Source organism: Tupaia chinensis, unplaced genomic scaffold, assembly GCF_000334495.1.
Source record: "Tupaia chinensis unplaced genomic scaffold, TupChi_1.0 Scaffold000350_1, whole genome shotgun sequence".
Classification (NCBI taxonomy): Eukaryota; Metazoa; Chordata; class Mammalia; order Scandentia; family Tupaiidae; genus Tupaia; species Tupaia belangeri.
This window is the reverse complement of record NW_006159844.1, coordinates 6,726,609-6,748,089: the sequence shown is the minus strand read 5'-3', so window position 1 is coordinate 6,748,089 and position 21,481 is coordinate 6,726,609. Positions and strand designations below refer to the sequence as shown.

The window sequence follows — 21,481 nt, the reverse complement described above, 5'->3', positions numbered from 1 at the left end:
GTGCCAGGCACTATATTTTAGGTGCTAAAAATATATTGCATTGATTAAAAATGTACAAAATCCCTATCTCCATTGTGCTTACACTCTAGAGGCAGGATACAAGACAATAAACATAATAAATAATTAAATTAAATAATATGTTAGAAGGTGGTAAATACTAAGATAAACAAAAGAGAAGAGTTGTGAGTCTAAATGATGACAAGTCTTATCAAGAAATGTTCTAAAACCAGCAAAGAAAAAAATTAACTTTGTTTTGGCAAGACTACGTATCCATATATGACAAAAGAAAATATTTCTAGCTCTTTAATGTTTAACAGATTTTCAAGAAAGAAATTAAAGGAATTTAAAGTACATCAAAGTAGAACTGAAAACTAGGAAGGGTGACTTTAATAAAATAGATATTCAATACAGAGTTCTTGAGGCAGTGGAGTCTCTGACTATTGCAGTAGTAGATCCTTTCACAAGTCTAGTAAATCCATGACTCTGGCCATACTGCCAACCACAGTGGACCTCAAGGTCAAGTCAGATCAAGAAAGGCTAGTAAGGACAAATAACATGGATTTTTTTGTGAGTTTTTTTTTTTAATTCCATTTCCTTTTTACACTTGATCTTAACCAAAAGGCCAAGAAGCGATCCCATTTCCTTTTTAAAATACAACACTCCACTCTATATTTTGTTAAAGAAGAAAGGTAAGCCCATTAAAAAAGAAAACTGAAAAAGAAAAAAACAAGAACACCCACATTTCCAGCTTCATCTCCCCTCAAACTGTCCAAGATGTGCACGTGTTTATTTTATGTCAACAGACCTACCTCTTTCCCATTGTTATCAGAAGTTGACACTAAACTACCAGGAAGATTTTTTTTCCCCTTTAATTTAAATTAAATTCAAATTCCATTCCAACAAAGCAACTCAAACAACTAATGTCTAGTTTTAGCCTCTGGGGAATTAGGTTCTCCAGGTAAGAAGTAAAAAATAGAAAACAAATGATGTTGTCATCTTCAATCAGAAAGTCATTATTTTCAGTAAAATGGGCCCAAGGCAGAAAGTCCAGGTTATAGGACCAGGAAAAAAGAGTGTCCACCCTATGGAACACTTACAAACTGGTGACTATAACAGCAGCCCTTTCTAGAGGTAAAATGTCACTAGATTATAATAATTCTTCAGAAACCCTAACAGGTGTAGATTAAGAACATCTAGAAATTGTTCAAATGACACAAATTTCTGTTTCCTGTTGTTAAGGCTTCAGTGATGCCCTCTGTGGCACCTGTCACGTATTTTTTTCCTTTGCAAACCTTCTCCTTTCAAATCAAGGAGTGTACATAAAGTGCAAGTACGATTCCTTCCACCTGTGCTTCTGGGCTCTTGTTCTTACAGCCAGTGTTACCAAATCTCAGTTAAGCCGCTGGCCAGCTAGGATGTCTGCAAATAATTCTGGAGTTAGCAAAAGAGTTTATCTGGCAGAGTGTCGGAAGGTCAATGCAGTCTTGGCAAGAAAACACAAAGTACCACATGCAAGACAGGGATGTGAATGATGCAAGCAGTAGAGAGAAGTTGGTCTTCACTGAAGAGGCCATCTTTGGATCTCAAGTCTTGACAACTCAGAAACTATCACTAAAATGAATGAGGCCAGCGGATCTCAGAGCACAGTCAGTCTTCAGTGAGGGCAGATTCAGTTTTTTCTAGGTTGGGGACAGAAAAGAGAATAAAGAGGAATAAAGAGTTAGATCTAAGAAGTTTATGTCACAAATGTCACAAAAAAGCCTCCAGGAAAAATTTCTCATCTTGGAAAACAAAGTCAAGCCTCCTGAATGAGCTTTGCAAAAAGGCATTTTTATTTTTATTTATTTATTTATTTATTTTTGGGTAGATGGTAAGTGTATAATCCAAGGCAATGTTACATATGTTTGTTTAATACAGGATTTATTCATTGAAAACTCCATGGTGCACTGAGACTCTTCAAGAGAGGGATATAGTATGTGACATTTCCCACATTTTGGGGACTGAGATTTAACCGTTTTCTAAGCCAACTTGGCAGGACTAGAGTTTTAATGCAATATAGATTGGGAAATACAGCCTTACCAAATCAGTTGGAGGAGGCAGGAACAGTGTTATGTCATATCCAGTTTATATAACATGAACCCTACTGTCATATAACAAATTAGCCATTATTGATGGATTCCATCTTATTTCCTTTGCAATGTGCCAAAATCATGGCACATGATTTAATATTATGTGTGACTGGTTAGCACGAATAATAAAAAGTTAATTATTTACCATTTACCATAAACCATCACATAAGCAGTGGGTATTCTCAGGGAGTGCCCTTTGCCTTTTTTTTTTTTTCCTTCTGATTTTTTAGAGAGCACTAAGGTCAAGGTTTCTGGATTAAACCCAGCAATATATCATTCATTATATGTGAGCTAAGCAATAATTGAGGCTGAACAGAATGTATTACCAAATACATAAAATTCTCAAATAAAAGTCACAAACTGACTTGATCATAAGTCACAGAAAATTATCAAACACATACTTGTTAAATTTCTGAATTTCTTTTTGGCTTCTGCCCTTTCTTCAGCGTCAAAGTACCAAACAGTCATAGCGTATCTGTGAAAGATAATCAGGTATAAGAAAAGAGATTTAAAACAAAAAACAAAAAACAAAAAAGGTACTAAAAATCTCACAATGAAGTAATTTGTAGAAGCCTATCCTAATTTTAAGTTAAGATTAATTTCTCTGGTTTTGATTCTATTTAAGAGTAATAAAACCCATCCTATTTATGTGCCAAGGATTATCCTCGGCACTGGGGAATTACATGATCCTTGAACAGATCTTCCTCTTCCTCGAGCATTTCCAGCTCTAACAGAGGAGACAGGTGGTTTAACAAATAGTAGAATGAGTGAAGGTGGTCTACGCAGAAAGGACTAGAAGGGAGTCATTCTGCTAAACAGGAGGAGACCTCAACTGGTGGGGAAAGAACAAAGAAGAGGAGGTGATGACATTTGAGGAAGCTTTGAAGAATAACATTTAAGTCATAGGACATTAAAGACTCTTGGCTCTCTCTCTCTCTCTCTCTCTCTCTCTCTTTTTTGACATTAAGGCAAAGATTCAACTAAATCACGGTATCATGGTGCCCTCAGGCTCGCTACTGCACTCCCACTCATTCGCTTCATCTCATCCATAGGATAGACTGTAACAGGGATTGTTTCATGCTTAGATTTTTTTTTAAAGTTTCATTTCATAATATCAGCTACTGCAGTTTCTCTATCACTTAATTATTTTTAAGAGCTTCCTGTCAAAATTTGCTAATGAGTTCCTTGTGGAGTCAGTCATGATGGGCCTGGAGAATAACCAGAACATTCCACCAGAGGGCTAATCCCGTAGCCTCTTAGTTAAGGGAGCCAGGTCCCATGTGGCTGACAGTGGTTTAAATCCCAGCGCCAACAGCCTGAAAAAACACAATGGGCATGTGTGTATGTGCAAGCCCCAAATCCTGACAGGACAGAGAAATGGAGAAGAGGGGATTGCAGTTGACCATGTCCCATTGGGGGGGAGGGGTGCTTCTACCCTCCCTTTTAGGTGAGTATACATATCTTCTTGGCAATTACAGGAAAAGAAAATTCTGTCATAAATGAGAGGGCACAATTATTGTACTACCTTAGCAGACCGATGGTAGAATTAGTTCTCTACCTGCTCATCTAGAGAACACTCTAATTTGTCATTTAATATTTAACTCTGTTTGTGGCTCAGATCCTAACTGGGAAACCTGCTATTTTAGTTTATTGGGTTGTTGGAAAAGTCTTGATGCCTTTTTCAGTGATGCCCTCTGTGGCACCAGTCACGTATTTTTTTCCTAGAAAAAGGCATCATGACTTTCCCAAAGACCCAGTAACTAGGCTTGTAAAGATTTAGTCATTATCTTCTGTTGTTCTATAGGTTTTTACCATAGGGCACGTGTGTGCGCCTAAGGGAGACAGAGAGAAGGAAAGTGAGAAATTATCAGTTTTGTTTTTTTTTTTGAGAGGTTTTTGCTATAGGGCGCATGTACTCGCCAGAAAGACAGAGACAGAAAGCAAGAAATCACCCCCCCCCCGGGGGTGGATGGCCACACCACAATCCCTTCTCCTCCATTCTCCTCTCAGGATCTTGGGCACGTACACACACATGCCCGGTGTGAGTTTAAGCCCTGGGTCTGGGATTCAAACTGCGGTCGACTACACAGGAGTCCAGCAACATAGCCATTACACCAACTGCTGGTCCCAAAAGTGAGAAATTATCTTACCAGATCTCTTTACCTGCCCCCAATTGCTATTACCAAGACAAACTGTATTCCACTGCATTCGATGCTGCCTGGTTTACACCATGGGTCATAAGACAAGGTAATGACAGGCAGAAAATTATCAGAGAGATAGTAAATTCTTGAATTTCTTTAAGATTTTTATCATTGCCTCCCAGAAATTGGAGGCTAAATAAAGCAAATCAAGTTTAAAAAAAAAGTATCACTAATTTTTATCAAGAATTTCTGTATCATTCAACTTTTCAGAATATATGCTGCTAAAGCAAGCACAAGAATTTCTAGATTGAGGGACCAGCAGTTAGCGTAATGGCTATGTCACTGGACTCCCACGTAGTCGACCTCGGTTCAAGTCCCAGTCCCGGTGGCGTAAACAGCTGCCAGGTGCGTGTGCATGCGGAGGAGAAGGGATTGCAGCGTGGCCATCCCCTCTGGGGGGTGATTTCTCACTTTCTGTCTCTCTGTCTCTCTCTGTCTGTCTGGCAAGTACAGGCGCCCTATAGCGAAAACCTCTCCAAAAAAATAAAAATAAAATAAGAATTTCTAGATTGATACTAAACAATACTAAGTCGTTCAGTTACCTGAATATCTTCACATGCTAAAGAAAAGATTTATTTTAAAAATCTAATTGTTAAGACATGGATAGAGGGAGCCAAGTCAATTTTGAGCAAAGAGAAGGGTTAAAAAAGGAAAGAAGTCATAACAAATTACTTTCTTTACTTAAGATTCTTTCTTGCAACTGGCAACTTGTAAACTTATCCAAAGCAATCAAAATTTCTGATATAGCTAACATCCTCCAGGGGGAGTTCAACATTAGAGTTTTACAATCTTTCAGAAGATTTTTAGAAATCTTCTAAAAAGACAGTGAGGCTATCCCACTGCCTAGTTGTTAAAGGAGCTGGATCCCACACGGTTGACCATAGTTCCAGTTCTACCGCTGGTGGCTTAAGAAACACACTGGGCACATGTGTATGCATATCCAAACAGGATGGAGAGTGTGATGTGACCTGACCCATTTGGAGGGTGCTTTCTCCCTGCGCCAAACCCTTGTCAGTCTGTCTCTCTCTGGTGAGTAACCTCTGACATTTAAAAAAAAGACTTTTAGATTAAAAATATAATAATAAAACTAGGACATTTCAAATCAAGTACACTTATCTAATGGAAAACAATTTGTTAATAGTTACTCCAAATGGAAGTTAGGTTTCGTATACTAAAGAATTCAAAGGTTTCCCTTTAATTTTCTTTAAGTTTTGCTATAGGGTGGGTATACTTGCCAGAGACACAGAGAAAGAGAAACAGACAGACGACAGACAAAGTGAGAAATCACTCCCTGGGGGTGGCTATACCATAACCCCTTCTCCATTCTCCTCTTGGGATTTTTTTTTAAAGCTTTTTCTATAGGGTATATACACCACAACTCTTTCTTCATTCTTCTCTTGGGATTTTAGGGATGCACAAACACACACACGGCATGATTTTCAAGCCTCCAGGTCTGAGACTCGAACTAAATAGTTGGTCATGTGGGATCCAGTTGCCTTAACCACCATGTTGCCCGCTGTCCCCTCTCCTTTGGGAGTTTTAGGCATGCACGTACACACATGCCCAGGATGTTTTTCAAGCTGTTGGGTCCTGCACTCAAATTGCACAGCCCCCTTTATGGGATCTGGCCATTTTAACATCTGTGCTACCTGATGGGCCCCCTTTAATTTTTTAAGGACTCCAAACTTTGCTGTCTGCTTTAGGATGTGGTCAGCTCCCACTTGGACAAGACACAAGAGTAGAGAGCTCTCTGGGAACTGGGATTTTTATAATGAGCTCCTGAAGAGGAATCATTGTGCTGGCTGTTACCTGGTTGCATAGGAAGGCTGGACTTCATGTGGGTTCCTGCGATCTGACCAGAAGAACAAGAGTCTGTCAAAAATGGGCTCCACGTCAGCTATGAATGATTTCCCTTCTGGAAATATCCGCAGGATCCCGCCATGTAGCTGAGAGTCACAAAGAAGGTGGATTATTTACTGGCCTTTCACATCGTTTACCAACAATACTTCAGCCCCATCAAGAAATAATGCCATCTTCCAACTTCTGCTCTAAGCATTCATTTCCCCAAGTTTTCACTTCAGCCTCATACTTTGTATCAAATTTTATTTCAGACTTGGCTAGAGAGGTCTTATTCATCACTCACCAAACAGACCTTCCCACTCTACACAATAGAGCTCATGGACACAAAATAGACTACTATTAGTTCAAATCATAAAGAATTGCCAATATTTGACTGGTTTTCTCCTACAAATTTCTCCAGAAATTTCATATAGTTCCATCTAATATTAACAGCTTTTAAAGATAATCTTCAGACATAATTTCCCCTTCAATTAGAATTTACAGCTTTCTTCTGAACTCTCTTAGCTCTTATCTGACCTCATGAGTTGGAAGTTACTATTTTTTCTATACCCTTGGACCAACTTATCTACCCTTCTTTGCCCTCTTTTGCTTGAATTACTTTTTTTCTCTTATGTAGATGCCCAATCTGTCTTACTAGAATAACCAGAATCAGGGTAGAATTTAGGTCTCACACATTCCCATTTCCCCACAGAGCAATGCCTAAGACCAGAAGGAACACAAATATTTATTGGATGATTTCACACCTTTCAATTTATTGTTATCGATCTGATCACTTTACTCTCTTGCCTATCACAGCACCTCTAAGATTATTTAAAGGAGACCTAAGGGATGTATTCCAGTCATGTCACACAGAGAGAAGAGGCAAGCCTTTGCACCAATTCACTGGTTTCCCAGGTTTTGTTTTTCTGACCCTAGATAAAATATCATTGCTTTATGACAGCCAGTAACTGCCCTAATGAACAGGAAATAAAGATGAAGAAGGTTCAAAAGCCAAATAAGCTCAAAACATTCTCTGACTTCCCAGACTCCTAAATCATTCTTAGCTTTCAGAAAGCATACAAAGTCCAAAAATATGTTTGTAAACATGGAGCCAGACTTCATATCTCTATATGCCCTATGGTATAAAAATAAACCACAAAGCTTTTGGCATTCATGAACCATAGTAAGCCAGGGCAAGCAGCCACCAAAGAGACATGTCACCCGAGAGAGAGGACTACATGGGAAATCTCTCCTAGGTATGTATGGTTTCACATCTCACAGTTCTCTTTTTTTTTTTTTGGAGAGGTTTTTTGCTATGGGGAGCGTGCGCTCACCAGACAGGCAGAGAGGAACAGAGAGACAGAAAGCAAGAAATCACTCCCCCCCCCCCCAGGGGGGATGGCCACGCTGCGATCCCTTCTCCTCCATTCTCCTTTCGGGATCTTGGGCACACACCAGGTCCTGCCTGGTATGAATTTTAAGCCACCAGGTCCGGGACGCGAACCGCAGTCAACTACATGGGAGTCCAGCGACATAGCCATTACACTAACTGCTTGTCCCTCACAGTTCTCTTTTTGTGAAATTAATGTTGCTGCTGGAAAAGCATATGTCCTATTCTGCATTGAGAGTCTCACTGGCTCTGAATCAGACTGAAAAATAGATCCCTGCTCCTAATATTAAAGGATCTTCCCCTCATCAACCACCCCTCCCACACTTAATCACTGTACCTACCTGCCAGTAAATTAACCTCATAGCCACTATTTTCATCTCATCAACTTTAGTACTAATTTCATGAGGTAGTGGGGAGGGGGTGTAAATATGAAACAGTAGAAAAGACTCATCAATGGGAGGTAGGGCTATTACGAACTCAAAACTCTCCTCTAAATCATCAGATTTTTTTCCCTATGGTTTCTTTTTTTTTTTTTGAGAGGATTTTTACTATAGGGCACATGCACTCTCCAGAAAGACAGAGACAGAGAGACAAAAAGTGAGAAATCATTCCCCAGGGGGCATGGACACACCGCAATTCTTTCTCCTCCGTTCTCCTCTTGGGATCTTAAGCATGCACTCACACACGCCTGGTGTGAATTTAAGCCACCAGGTTTGGGACGCGAACCGCGGTCGACTACATGGGAGTCCAGCGACATAGCCATTATGCTACTAACAGCTGTTCTCCCCTATGGTTTCTAATTACATATTCTATTCCCATTATTCCAAAGTACCTTGGCATCCCAATTTTTGTTCAGGTAGTAGATGCAGGTGATACAGCGGCCATCACCATTGGGGTTGTCCACATGGCGTACGTAACCAGTTCCATTTCCTGGATAGCAAGCCACCATCGCCTGCAGAGAAATCCCAAGAAAGCTGGTTAGCAACACTGAGAAAATCTTCCCCACCCACTGATGAACACACAAGTAACACAGTCTCCTTGGGTCTAGATGACCTTTACAGGTGGCTGCTGGCTCCTTCCCAGCATGTGTAATATAAAAATTTTGACTCTTCAGTGTACAAAATCAACAGCCAGGTCATATTTTATGGCTCAGTCTTAATGTGCAATGGCTCAACAATATTTTAGGCAGTCTTTCTTAAAGTAAAGTATCTCCACTAGGATGCTCATTTCTCAAATAACTTCCTTTTTGAAAAAGCAAGTTCCAGGTTCCTATCCTAGACTCATTAAAATCAGAATCACTAGGTGTGACACTTAGGGATTATGTTTGAAAAATAGGTGCCCCTGAATCACCAATGCCATCTTAGAACAATGGCTAAAGATATTTGCATTTACAGAAAGATAGAACCAACCACAGAGCAGAAGAAACACAGGCTTCCTCCATAAAACACTTTGGACAAGCCAGCAGCAGTGATGCAGTGGTAGTGTATTACTCTATGATGCCAGATCCATGTGGAAGGTTGGGGTTTGGGTTTTGGTTCCCCCTGTACATACTATACATCCACGCACGTCTGTGGTCCAGGCTGCCTGGAAAGGTTGGGGGAGGATCATGACATAAGACCCTGATTGAGGTGACTTTCTCTCTTTCTCTGTCTCTCTCTCTCTCTCTCATGAAAAAAAAAATAAATAAATAGACTTTTTTTTTTTTTTAATTGCATTCAGCAGAAGGAACAGAGAAAGGTCAATAGGAAGCTACTACCTGACTCATCAACATAGACAACATAGCAAGATCTCTTTTAGGGAAAATGCCAAACACTTATTTAATATTTCTTTCTTTTTTTGGAGAGGTTTTTGCTATAGGGGATGTGCACTCGCCAGAAAGGCAGAGAGAGACAGAGAGACAGAACGCGAGAAATCATCCCCTGGGGGGATGGCCACATCACAGTCCCTTCTCCTCTCAGGATCTTGGAAACGCACACACACACGTCTGGCATGAGTTTAAGCCACTGGGTCCGGGACTTGAACAGCGGTGGACTACATGGGAGTCCAGCTACACAGCCATTATGCCAACTGCTGGTCCTATTTCTTTTTTTTAAAGAACTACCTATTTAATTTTATTTAGTCATTCATTTATGTAAATTTGACCAGAGAGAGACACAGAAAGAGAGAGGGAAAGTGAAAATGCAAGCCACCAGGTAGGGACTAGAATCATGGTCGGACATGTGGGAGTGTGTGTCCAGTACCTTAGTCACCATGCAACCTATTGGTCCTAATATCTATTTCTAAATGCCTGTCTTCTTCTTACCAATAATTATCAAAGCAGGAAATAATCAGAAGTTGTCTTCCTTTTTCTAACTGCTACTTAAATCATACCAAAAATTCTACTGAAACTTACTACTATAGAATTACTACTAGAGAGTTACAAAACTCTAATTGTTCTATGGAAAAATTAAACAGAAAGTAAGAAAAAAATGGCAAAGTACAAAAAGCCAGTTCTATTCTTCACAAGATACTTCCATATTTTCATAGGAATGTGGCATCTGCAGAAAAGACATTGGAATGGCAACATGAGCAGGGATTTTTTTTGCTCTATTCTGTTCACTGACATGTTCTTAGCACCTAGGACAGTGTCCATTTAAAATCTGATGAATAAATCAATGAATTAGTGAATGACTCTTTCTATAAAGAGTAATCTTACATTCTACCTAGATCAATAGTTGTTGTCGTTGTTGTTTTTTAATGACAGAAAATGTTATTTTTGAACACACAGGTAAGGGTGGTCATATATCCCTGATAAATGCAGGGTTGCTTCATTAGTAAAATGACCAGTTGGGTAGAGTCCCAAACTAACACACGGTGATTCAATGAATCAGCTTCTATGTAGTTGCCAAGTCATTTCCAACCGTAGCATGCAAACAAGGAACTAGGTCTCACACACATTGCACACTAGAATAATAAAGCTAGATGGTAACTTGGATTTACAAAGATCTTAAAACTTAAATCACAGCCTCTCACACTTTATATTCCCATGTAGCTAGCAATCTCCATATCCTGCCTTTGAATATCAAAAATGCCAATACAGGCCAGTTGCGGTGGTACAAGAGTTAACAAACACAATGCTTCACAATGCTGAAGCCATATAGAAAGGTCCCAGGTTCAAGTGACAAGGTGTCCCTGTATGCACCAGGCACATATGTACCCATGATCCTGGCTGGCTGAGGCTGGAAATGGCTCGCATAGAGGTCTCTCTTTCTCTCTCTCATTCATACACACACACATATACACACACATGCACACACACACAAACTTTAAGAAAAAGTCCATGCAGTATCATCCTTAGAGAGGAAGCTACGCTATCAGCTTGAACATCTTTCAGAAGGTGGAATTTTGAGATGACTACAATAAAAATGTAACAAATGATGATAACACCAAGGAAAGGATGGCTTGGGGAAAAGTGGTAGCAGACAGAAATGATGGGCCTAGCTAGAGAAGAGAAAAATGAAGTTACCTATAATGACTATGGAATTACTCATCCCTGGAAACAGCTATTAGGATTATAAGAGCCACCACTGAGCCAATAATGAAAGTCAGTTAAGCCACAAATAATTATCATTTGGATCCCCTACTATCTCGGCCTCTCCCCACTGTGTGTGTCTAAAAAGAAAAGGTACTCCATCAATGTGATACTCTTATATCCTTCAACAGCTCAATTCTTAAGGAGAAGCTCAGTGGTCTGCATGCCTGCCTTTCAGGTCACTCTGCAACTGACTGTGTGATCCCAGGTTCAGTTTCTCTTCTATAAAGACACTTGGGTTATACGACCTCTTAAGGTCCAAGAAGATCTAAGACTTGATCTAAGTATCAACATCAGAAAGAGCAATAGAGTTCTTCAGGTGCTATGCAGTACTCATCTGCCTCAGAACTCACATTAAAATATTGGAGGATTGGAGGGGGAGAATCAAACTCACAAAGGTACATCCTCTATTAATCGCTACATTTGTAAAACAGACACAATTCCAGTGCACTATTAGAACAAAACCCCTATAGTCGGCAAACTATTTGATTGCTTAAGGGAGAGGAACAGAGATCATTTTTCTGGCCAGAATGAATATTCACCCTCTCTCCTGGTTCCAGAAGCCATATGTACCAAGTTTGAAACAATGGAAGGAAATCATTGTGAGCCTCAGTGGGCCTGTTGAAAGTACATCTGGACAATTTTATCAGTGTATTTTTGGATGAGTGCCATAGGAGATGGGTCTTGCCTTGGGCACATTCCCAGCTATTTGCTAGTCTTTGACAGGGTCTAAGATCATGAGTCTAAGGGCACACTGAAAAACAAGCCTCACTTCATAACTCGCCATTCAGTTCTGTGCCAATTTGTGCACGGGGCAATAATAAACTCCGGAAACCGATCGGTTCAACTGAGTTGTTATCTAAACCTCATCAAGCCTAGAAAGGGATTTAGCGTATGCAAGGGAGGAGAAGGCTTCACTGTGTTATTGTTCTAAGAACAGGGCCACAGCACTTTAACGTTCATATAACAAATATCCCAAGCAGTAACAGTGACACATTACCAGGAGGACATTTTATGTATTATATATAGGCTTTTCATTTATTAAAACTTCCTGACTGGACTAATATTTGAAATTTACATTAGTTTAGTAACACATTAGTGTTATCTACATTATACATACAAAAATAGTCCTATAGTTCTAGTCTTGGATGTGTAACAAAACTACATGCACATTCACAAGCACCTGGCATGCTTTCAGGCCGACCAGGCTGGGGACTCAAACCACCATGGGTATATGGCTTTCAGAGCTGCAATCCAGTATCCTACCAACTGTGTCACAGAGACTAAATGACCTTTAAACTGTTATTTTGATCTATTGACAAATGCTAAGCTCACCCACCCCATACACATACCATGTGACCTAAGTACATAAAATGTGATTAACCTTTTCTGCATAATTTTGCTTATCTATAAAATGGGTTTATGAGGATTGAAGGAGATAATTCATGTAAAATGTTCAGTAGAAGGCCTGGGAAACACTACATTCTTAAAAAATGTTAGCTATTTATTTTTTTATGAGCAGCGGGCCATCAAATTTTTATATAAAGTTTGCTAAATATTATTGATCTCACTTTTCAATCAGGGCCACACACACACCCACACACACGAATCTATCAGATTATACATGAGATCATTGTTTGAGGTCTCCCAAGAAGTCAAGCTACTTTGAGATAGTTCCTGAGCCCAAAGTGGGAGCCCTTCTCCTCTCTCTTCACCAGGCGTCGATATACCCTATCCAAAGACAGAGCTTCATCCTTGCCATCAGATTCCACATGCATCCTCCATACCATCCCACAAGTCCTTCCTCCACGCCCACCTAGTTCAGAGCAAACCAGGATCCTTCCTCTCTCTACCACAGTCACAACTGCACAGACCACTGGATGTGTAAAGAGCTAGGTAGAAATACATGAGACTACATTTTTTTAGCCTGAAAAAACCACCCAGTCACTCATCACAGTAGAGAATGTAATGGCTCAAGTTTTTTGGCCAATAACAGGCTCATTTATATTCAGGTAACAACAGCCTAGGTGACAAACTTACTAATGTTTTTAGTCAGCTGGGTATGGAGGAGCTGAAAGCTAAACTTCTGGGGTCATTTTTCTGGGTGACTTGTGTTCAACATGTAGTTTCACACACACACTGAATGTGGACAGTGAACAGGACAGCCCTATGGTTGCACACTACATCCTGCACACACCAAGCCACCCTGCTGAAGAAAGAGCTCATCCAGTAATCCTTCTGAGGTGGGAGAGAAGAGATTAGTAATCCCAATTACTAGGCATTACATTTGCTAACAGCAGCTCTAAAACTGAACATTTATCAACAACAACAACAACAACAACAACAAAAAGAAACAAAAATCTTTAAATATTCAAACTACAAGTAGGCACACTGCAGGAAAAGGTAGATAGTACAAATCTGGAAGAGAAATGGTCTTTGCAAGTTTTATTCTGTATTTAAAAAAAAAAAAGCTGCAAGAAAAATTAAGCCAAAATGTCAAATTTCATTATTTTCCATTTGGCTCTGACAAGGAGTAAGAGAAAAGAGCTCCAAAAATCCTTTGCAACTTAAATCTTGGGCACATGAAAAGCAAAATGGAATTATTGGTTTAGCCTTTTGTCATCTTGTTCAGGAGTATCTGATCTTCAAGGATATCTTATGGAATCCACTGTCGTCACTTAAGTGTAATTCCTACAGCACGAAGTTCACAAGACCTCATTACAAGATGATGGCAACTATGCAAAGCTTTCTCAAGTTTCAAGAAAATGTCACAATATAACACAAAGTTCACACTTGCTACCAGTTGGTCCCATCCTTTTATATGAAACTGAATAAGAAAGTAAGATCTCAATGTAAGAAGAAACAGTGCTAACTTATAAGAACTAAAAATGCTTTAAAGGGACCAGCTGATGGCGACATGGTTACGTTGCTGGACTCCCATGTAGTTGACTACAGTTCAAGTCCTGGATACGGAAATTTAAAACTCATGTTGGGTGCATGTGCATGTGTGCCCAAAATTCTGAATGGGGAATGGAGAAGGGATTGCACTATGGCCATCCCCACAGAGGTTATTTCTTGCTTTTTGTCTCTCTGTCTCTATGGTGAGTGCACACACTCTATAGCAATAATCTCTCTCTCTTTTAAAAGAATTATTTTATTTAACTTTATTTATTTATTTTAATTTGACCACAGAGAGAAAGAGAGAGAGAAGGTGAGAAAGAAAGCTGTCAGTTCTGGGACTCAAACCACTGTCAGCCACAAAATGTCAAATTTCATTATTTTCCATTTGGCTCTGACAAGGAGTAAGAGAAAAGAGCTCCAAAAATCCTTTGCAACTTAAATCTTGGGCACATGAAAAGCAAAATGGAATTATTGGTTTAGCCTTTTGTCATCTTGTTCAGGAGTATCTGATCTTCAAGGATATCTTATGGAATCCACTGTCGTCACTTAAGTGTAATTCCTACAGCACGAAGTTCACAAGACCTCATTACAAGATGATGGCAACTATGCAAAGCTTTCTCAAGTTTCAAGAAAATGTCACAATATAACACAAAGTTCACACTTGCTACCAGTTGGTCCCATCCTTTTATATGAAACTGAATAAGAAAGTAAGATCTCAATGTAAGAAGAAACAGTGCTAACTTATAAGAACTAAAAATGCTTTAAAGGGACCAGCTGATGGCGACATGGTTACGTTGCTGGACTCCCATGTAGTTGACTACAGTTCAAGTCCTGGATACGGAAATTTAAAACTCATGTTGGGTGCATGTGCATGTGTGCCCAAAATTCTGAATGGGGAATGGAGAAGGGATTGCACTATGGCCATCCCCACAGAGGTTATTTCTTGCTTTTTGTCTCTCTGTCTCTATGGTGAGTGCACACACTCTATAGCAATAATCTCTCTCTCTTTTAAAAGAATTATTTTATTTAACTTTATTTATTTATTTTAATTTGACCACAGAGAGAAAGAGAGAGAGAAGGTGAGAAAGAAAGCTGTCAGTTCTGGGACTCAAACCACTGTCAGCCATGTGGGAGTTCAGCGCCCTTAACCACCATGTCATCTACTGACCCCAGCAAAAAAAGTGTTTCAGGATTTTTATACATTCATTCTAACTTTACCTACATTAACATAAAGAAGTGAGTTACAGACAATGCAAGCACTTCAAAGGAAAAATGCAAGGGCCAGCAGGTGATGTGGCACTTAAGGAGTTGGACTCCCACATGGCTGACCAGTTTGAGTCCTGGACCTGGCAGCTTGAAAATCATGGTGGGAGCACATATGTGTACACCCGAAATCCCAAGGAGAATGGAGAAGAGACTGCAGCATGGAAATCCCCTCTGGGGGTGTTTCCTCACTTCCCCTCTCTCTGTCTCTCTCCTGTGGGTGCACATACATGCCCTATGGCAAAAGCCTGAGAAAATAAAGTAGAAAACTTTACTCAAACTGCTATTAGTTAACTTGCCATCTTGCTTGTTATCAATGTTACTGGTTAAGAGCCTAGCTATTTCCTTTCTCTAGTGCCTCTATTTTATAGAGATTAATGTAACAAAATGAAGGGGAAATAGGAAATGTGCTTTTGGTGGGCAATAATACAAACTATGTCCAGCTACTACATCGCCTTCCCAGATTTCAGCATCTCACCAAACAATTCAGAAGACTCAGAACATCAGAAAGCTGAATATGTCAGGTAAGTAATCCTTTCAGAAAACCAAATAATTCATGAAAATGCTTTCTACTACTCTATTTCTGCAATGAAAACTACTTCCATTTTTTCATTTGCCCCAAATTCACTCTAAAAAATCATTCCTCTCCTTAAACCTACATACCCAGAACACTTCCACACATAACCTCACTTCCAGTGTGGAGCAATAATTATCATGCCCTACACCTGAATTTTTCTAACAATGTAGGCACTTCAAAAGTAAGAAGTTAAAAAGCTCCTGACTCTCGTGAGCTTTGGAGAAGTGGTTCTGCCTATTCCTCCCATCAGGTGAGACTGCCATGCCTGAAAGGGCAGAGAATTTAACATCTTCACGTTCGAATCTGTCCTTAGATGAACTTGGTCCTAGCTTCAGGATCATCCGAATAAGCATCAACAGAGAGTTAGACAGTGACATAGAGGTTAGAACCTCTGAGAGGCCTACCACCTAGGAAGGCTCCGAGTTGGTGTCTAGAGACCCTGAACACATCAGCACGCTCATGCCCGTGATTGAGGCTGGCTGAAACTGCAAGTGGACTGTGGTTTGAAGACCTTGTTGGAAGTACCTCTCTGTCTCTCTCTCACTAAAAGAAGGGAGAAAGGGAGGAGGGAAGAAACTTAAAAACAAAAACAAACAAAAACAAAACAAACAAAAAACGCTATTCACACCCTGGAAGCTTCAGTTTAGCTCTCCTAGGTCAGTGATGACAGTTCTACCAAGTACCATCCCCTCAAGATTCTTAAAGATATGGGCTTCCACCTATACTTCCCCCCCCAAAAAAAAATATGCACAAACGTGTGCACATTAGCACAGAACCGTAAGAGATTCACAGGCCTGTAAAATCTAACTGTACTAGATCAAGAGTCTACTCCAGGGATCTTGCACTTCACGCATAAATTCTGAGTGAATTACCCTCCCCCAAGAAGCCAAGAAATTCTCAGAGGCTAGGAATTTAAGACTATTGTTATTCCCTTCTGAATTGCAGTTAATTCCTCTCCTTGGAGGGGATTCAGCCAGAGCCCTGCAATTAGGCACAGTAAACAGGCCAGGCAACATCGACGTATCAATGCGGGCTGTTTGGGTTTGGGAAAGCCGCCCTTCCCGTGGAGGCCTGGCTCTGTGCCAGCTGGGTGATGGCCCAGTGACAGGGCTACGTGCGCTGCGTGAGGGTGGCAGCCAGCCCACACCCGAGCACACCGCCAGGCAGCCTGAGGAGGGAACGGACACTGGGGAACCCTCCCTCCCCCATCTCTGCCCCAGTCACAGCCACCAGAGAAAAATGTTTTCAACAGGGGCTTCCTCACAATTATGAAATCAGCGAAAGTCAGTTGAGCCCAGGGTTAAGGACTTTAAGACAGACATTTAACTATATCCTCCCCGATGGCTTTCCTCAAGTACTAACAGCTGCCATTTCCTCAGAAGCCGTGTAGCAGGGGGGGCACTTCACACTCACGTCATTTAATTTCCTGGTTCCTAGAAATGTGAGCAGCAGCTGTGTGTCCAGGGCCACACTGCTCACCAGTCCTCAGAAGATCCTTTCCTGGGAACCTAGACCCCACAGCAAGTCTACAGGAAGCAAACTTGTCAGTAATCCTTACAGCAACGTACGCCTGCCTGCTCATAAATCAGTCACATTTATTTACCGAACAAACATTTGTGCAGTGCTTACGATGTGTCTGCAGTGTCCTGTGTGTTCAGAAATCACAGTACTCACTCTTCATAGCAACCCACGAGGTGGGCACATTATCTCCCTTTCACAGATGAGGAAATGGAGGCAGAAGGAAGTTCAGTACCTTGCCTTTTTGAAGTCAGTTAAACTGGCTGAAGAGTTGGCTTGGAGGTTAAAGCAACCAGGGTCCAGCTGTTGGCATAATGGCTATGTCGCTGGACTCCCATGTAGTTGACCGCAGTTTAAGTCCTGGACCCCATGGCTTAAACTCATGCTGGGCACATGTGTGTGCATGCCCAAGATCCCGAGAGGAGAATGGAGCAGAAGGGATTATGGTGTGGCCATTTCCCCTGGGGGCTGATTTCTCACTTTCTGTCTCTCTGTCTCTCTAGCGAGTGCACATGCACTATAGCAAAAACTTCTCAAAAAGAAAAAAAAAAGGCAACTGGATCTCACATGACTAACTGCATGGTCGAGTTCCAGACCCAGTGCCTTGAAAATCATATTGGAGTTTGTGCATGAGTGCCCAAAATCATGAGAGGACAACAGAGAAGGGATTGTGGCATCACCATCCCCCTTAGGGAGTGATTTCTCACTTTTTCTTTCTCTCTCTCTCCAGAGAATGAAAACACATGCCTACAACATGTACAACAAAACCTAACCAAAAACACATAGTGTCAAGTTATGCTTTAGCAACACACCTTAGCTAACATTGAACAAAATTCACCTCCACCTCATTTTTGAGAGAACTAAGATGTGTAATTTTACTAGAAATATTTGACATCCCCTCACCCTTTTGTAAAATAAAATTTTACAAAACTACCTAAGTATGAAAAAAAAAACAAAACTGTGTTTGGCGTTGATTCTGTGAATCAAGGGGAGAATTTTAAAAGTAATAGGCAAAGGAAATTGACCCTAAATCCTGCGACAAAGTACTAGTTGGCCAAGTTAGTGTCTTCACTTCAGCTATTCCCCCTGCAGGGCCAACCTTGGTCCCAACCAGAAATCTTTGTTGCCTGGGCAGGGACCAAATCTGCTTCCAATTCAGTTGGCCAACAGCCTGCATGTCATCTCCCAAGTCCAGCCCAGATGCCGGGCTGCCCTTCCCTCCCTGGTTCTGTGGAATGAGGTCAGCCTCCCTAGGACCTTGCTTTATTAACTCAGGTCAATACCAGCCAAGGTTCTCTGTCTCAAAGTCAAAAGATAAATGACCAATTAAGAAAAAATTTTAACTGGAAATACAAATGTGTAGTTCTTCTGGGAAACAAGGAGAGGTACCTGGTAAAGGAATGCGGGGGATTAGATCAATAGTTCCTACTAAGCACAAAGACTACTTAGAATTAGATGTGTTAACTCTTAATACTGTTACATGAATTTGAATTACAGGATACAGAGATTTCTAAAATCGTGTTAGACAGGCAATACAGACTCATTGTGGCTTACAGGACATTTTAGAAAGGTTTAAAGCAGAAGATTCCTCAGAGAGAAATGCACGAACTATTTTAGGGAGCAGAAGGGGAACTAGAAATAAAGAAGCGTGTGGCTATGAGTTTGGGCAATGAGGAGGTAATTAGTTTCATTGTCCCTATGCTCCTCAGAAAAAGAAATAGGCCACATTTTACCAATGTGGAACCTAAGAGTCAGGCAAAAAAGTAACTTATTGGACATAACAGCATTACCTAAGTGAACCAGAACTTCAAAGTCTTGGTCTTTCCCCCTACTAAACACTGCTTCCAAAATATAGGGGCAGGGAGGGGGGGGAGTTACCTGAAAATAGGTGCTATTAATTCCATAATGACCATCATGAAATTGTCTTCCTGTACTTCCCAGCTACTGCAATAAAGGTTTCTCGGGTATTCTCCTGATTTGGCAAACATGGGCTCAAACCCTCACCTAGAATTTAAAGCCCTCCATGCCCAAGCAGGAAAAGGCAGGCAGCAGTCCCTCACTCTCCTCTACCCACTATACCTTTCATTCCAGTCAAGCTGGATTTGATTCAGTTGTCAGGTTCACCTCTAGAAACGCACATCTCAGCCTTCAGGGGCTTCCCTAGAACAGTCATCTTACCCTGGAGGATCAGAGGTCACTTCAGGCTTCTGTGTGGTATATTCACAATTAGCACATAATAGATATTACTGGGACAGTGCTCTCTGTTCACAAGGTTCTATTTTCCAGTTTGTTCTCATGTAAAATCATTATGAAGCTTTCTCATTTTCCTCGTTCCTCAGGTTACACTCCTTGCCAGACCATTGGATATGCATAAGGTCATTAATATGTTACGGTCATTAATAAAGATTTTTCCCCCTTCATTCACATAATAGGAGAGTATCAGTTCTCAATTTTTCTCCAATTCTATTCCGGAAAATGGAAAATTAAGTTTATTGGTATAAATAATAGAAGTCATATACATATGTGTTTAGCACCTGATGAGTTTTTAAAACATTTCCAATGAACTGTACCTGTATTTTTTAGGATTATCAAAGAGTAAGCTCATATTTAATCAACTGAACTCTGATTTTTCTTGCTAACAGAGACTATAGGAAGAACTACTAACCCCATTTAGCCTTTTATTTTCAACTGCCAGAATGCACAAACACTCATTTTATATATATAGATATAGATATATAGAGAGAGAGGGAGAGAGGGCGGAGAGAGAGAACTCCACCCCATGGGGCATGGTCACACTACAATCCTTTTCCTTCCACCCTGTCAGGATTTGGGGTACCCAGGTATATGGACACTACATTTTTTTTAAGAGAGATTTTTGCTACAGGGTACGTGTGCTCACCAGAGAGACAGAAAGTGAGAAACCACCCCGCAGGGGGAGATGGCCTCACCACAATCCCTTCTCCTCCATTCTCCTCTTGGAATTTTGGGCACACATGCATGCACATGTGCCCAGTGTGAGTTTGAAGCCACCAGGTCCGGTACTCAAACTGTGGTCAATTGTGTGGGAGTCCAGTGACATAACCATTATGCCATCTGCTGGTCCCCACACTGCATGTTTTTTAAGCCACTGAGCCTGGGATTCATTCTAGTTGTAGTTGGCCATAGATGATCCAGCTCCCTATGCAAAAAGCTTAACCACTGCACTATGGGCCAGACCTAGCCTTTTCCTGATGCATTTACTTTATTCGGTAATTCGCAAACTTTAGCATGTATAAGAATCACTGGGAGAACTTGTGAGTTTCTTTTTTCTTTTTTTTATTTTTTTTGAGAGGTTTTTTTCGCTATAGGGTACATGCACTCGCCAGACAGACAGAGAGAGACAGAGAGACAGAGAGACAGAAAGCGAGAAATCACCCCCCAGGGGGGATGGTCACACCACAATCCCTTCTCCTCCATTCTCCTCTCGGGATCTTGGGCACGCATGCACACGCGCCCAGCGTGAGTTTTAAGCCACTGGGCCCGGGATGCGAACCGTGGTCGACTACATGGGAGTCCAGCAACATAGCCATTATGCTAACTGCTGGTTCCCAGAACTTGTGAGTTTCTGATTCTTGGGAGAAGCCCAGAAATTTGCATGTACAGGATATTCTCAGGTAAAGGTGATACTTCTGGTGCAAGGACCACTGAGAACCACAGCTATTTTGTGGCAAAACCAAGAGTTTCTGTGCAATGGCCTCACCCTAAATAATAAAAGTAAGGACTAATTAGTCAACGGCACTAATTAATTTGGGGAACTGAAAATGGATGGGTAGAGCAGGAAGTGAGAGGAATTCCTAGGGGCGTCTCTGGCACAGACTTCGCAGTGTCATTCCTAACCCTGGCAGGAAGTATTCCCGCTGTATCTTTCAAGTGTCACTGTTTTGTGCAGAGCTCTGCCTGGAAATGTCACATTAGTGCTAGGGGCTGACTGTTGGAATGTGCAGTCCCTCCAGAAATCAAGTTAAGAGGCACTGAAAGCAACTATTTTCCTTCTCAGATAGAAATATAGTCTCAATTTTAATTTAATCCTTTATAATCCAGGAGGTAGATATA

General features: G+C 40.9%; 1 protein-coding gene across 2 annotated transcripts in view; it reads right to left on the bottom strand.

The window, feature by feature from the left end:
• Positions 1–560: 560 nt before the first annotated feature.
• Positions 561–21,481, bottom strand: part of EGLN3 (egl-9 family hypoxia inducible factor 3) — a 33,757-nt gene continuing 12,836 nt past the window's right edge. For both annotated transcript variants that reach the window (XM_006152386.3, XM_014589299.2), the window contains exons 2-5: positions 8,392–8,511; positions 6,140–6,276; positions 2,531–2,604; positions 561–1,679 (exon numbers count right to left, since the gene is read on the bottom strand). In XM_006152386.3, coding sequence (XP_006152448.1) covers positions 1,648–1,679; positions 2,531–2,604; positions 6,140–6,276; positions 8,392–8,511 — 363 coding nt within the window. In that variant the 3' untranslated portion in view covers positions 561–1,647. The remainder of the gene's footprint in view (positions 1,680–2,530; positions 2,605–6,139; positions 6,277–8,391; positions 8,512–21,481) is intronic.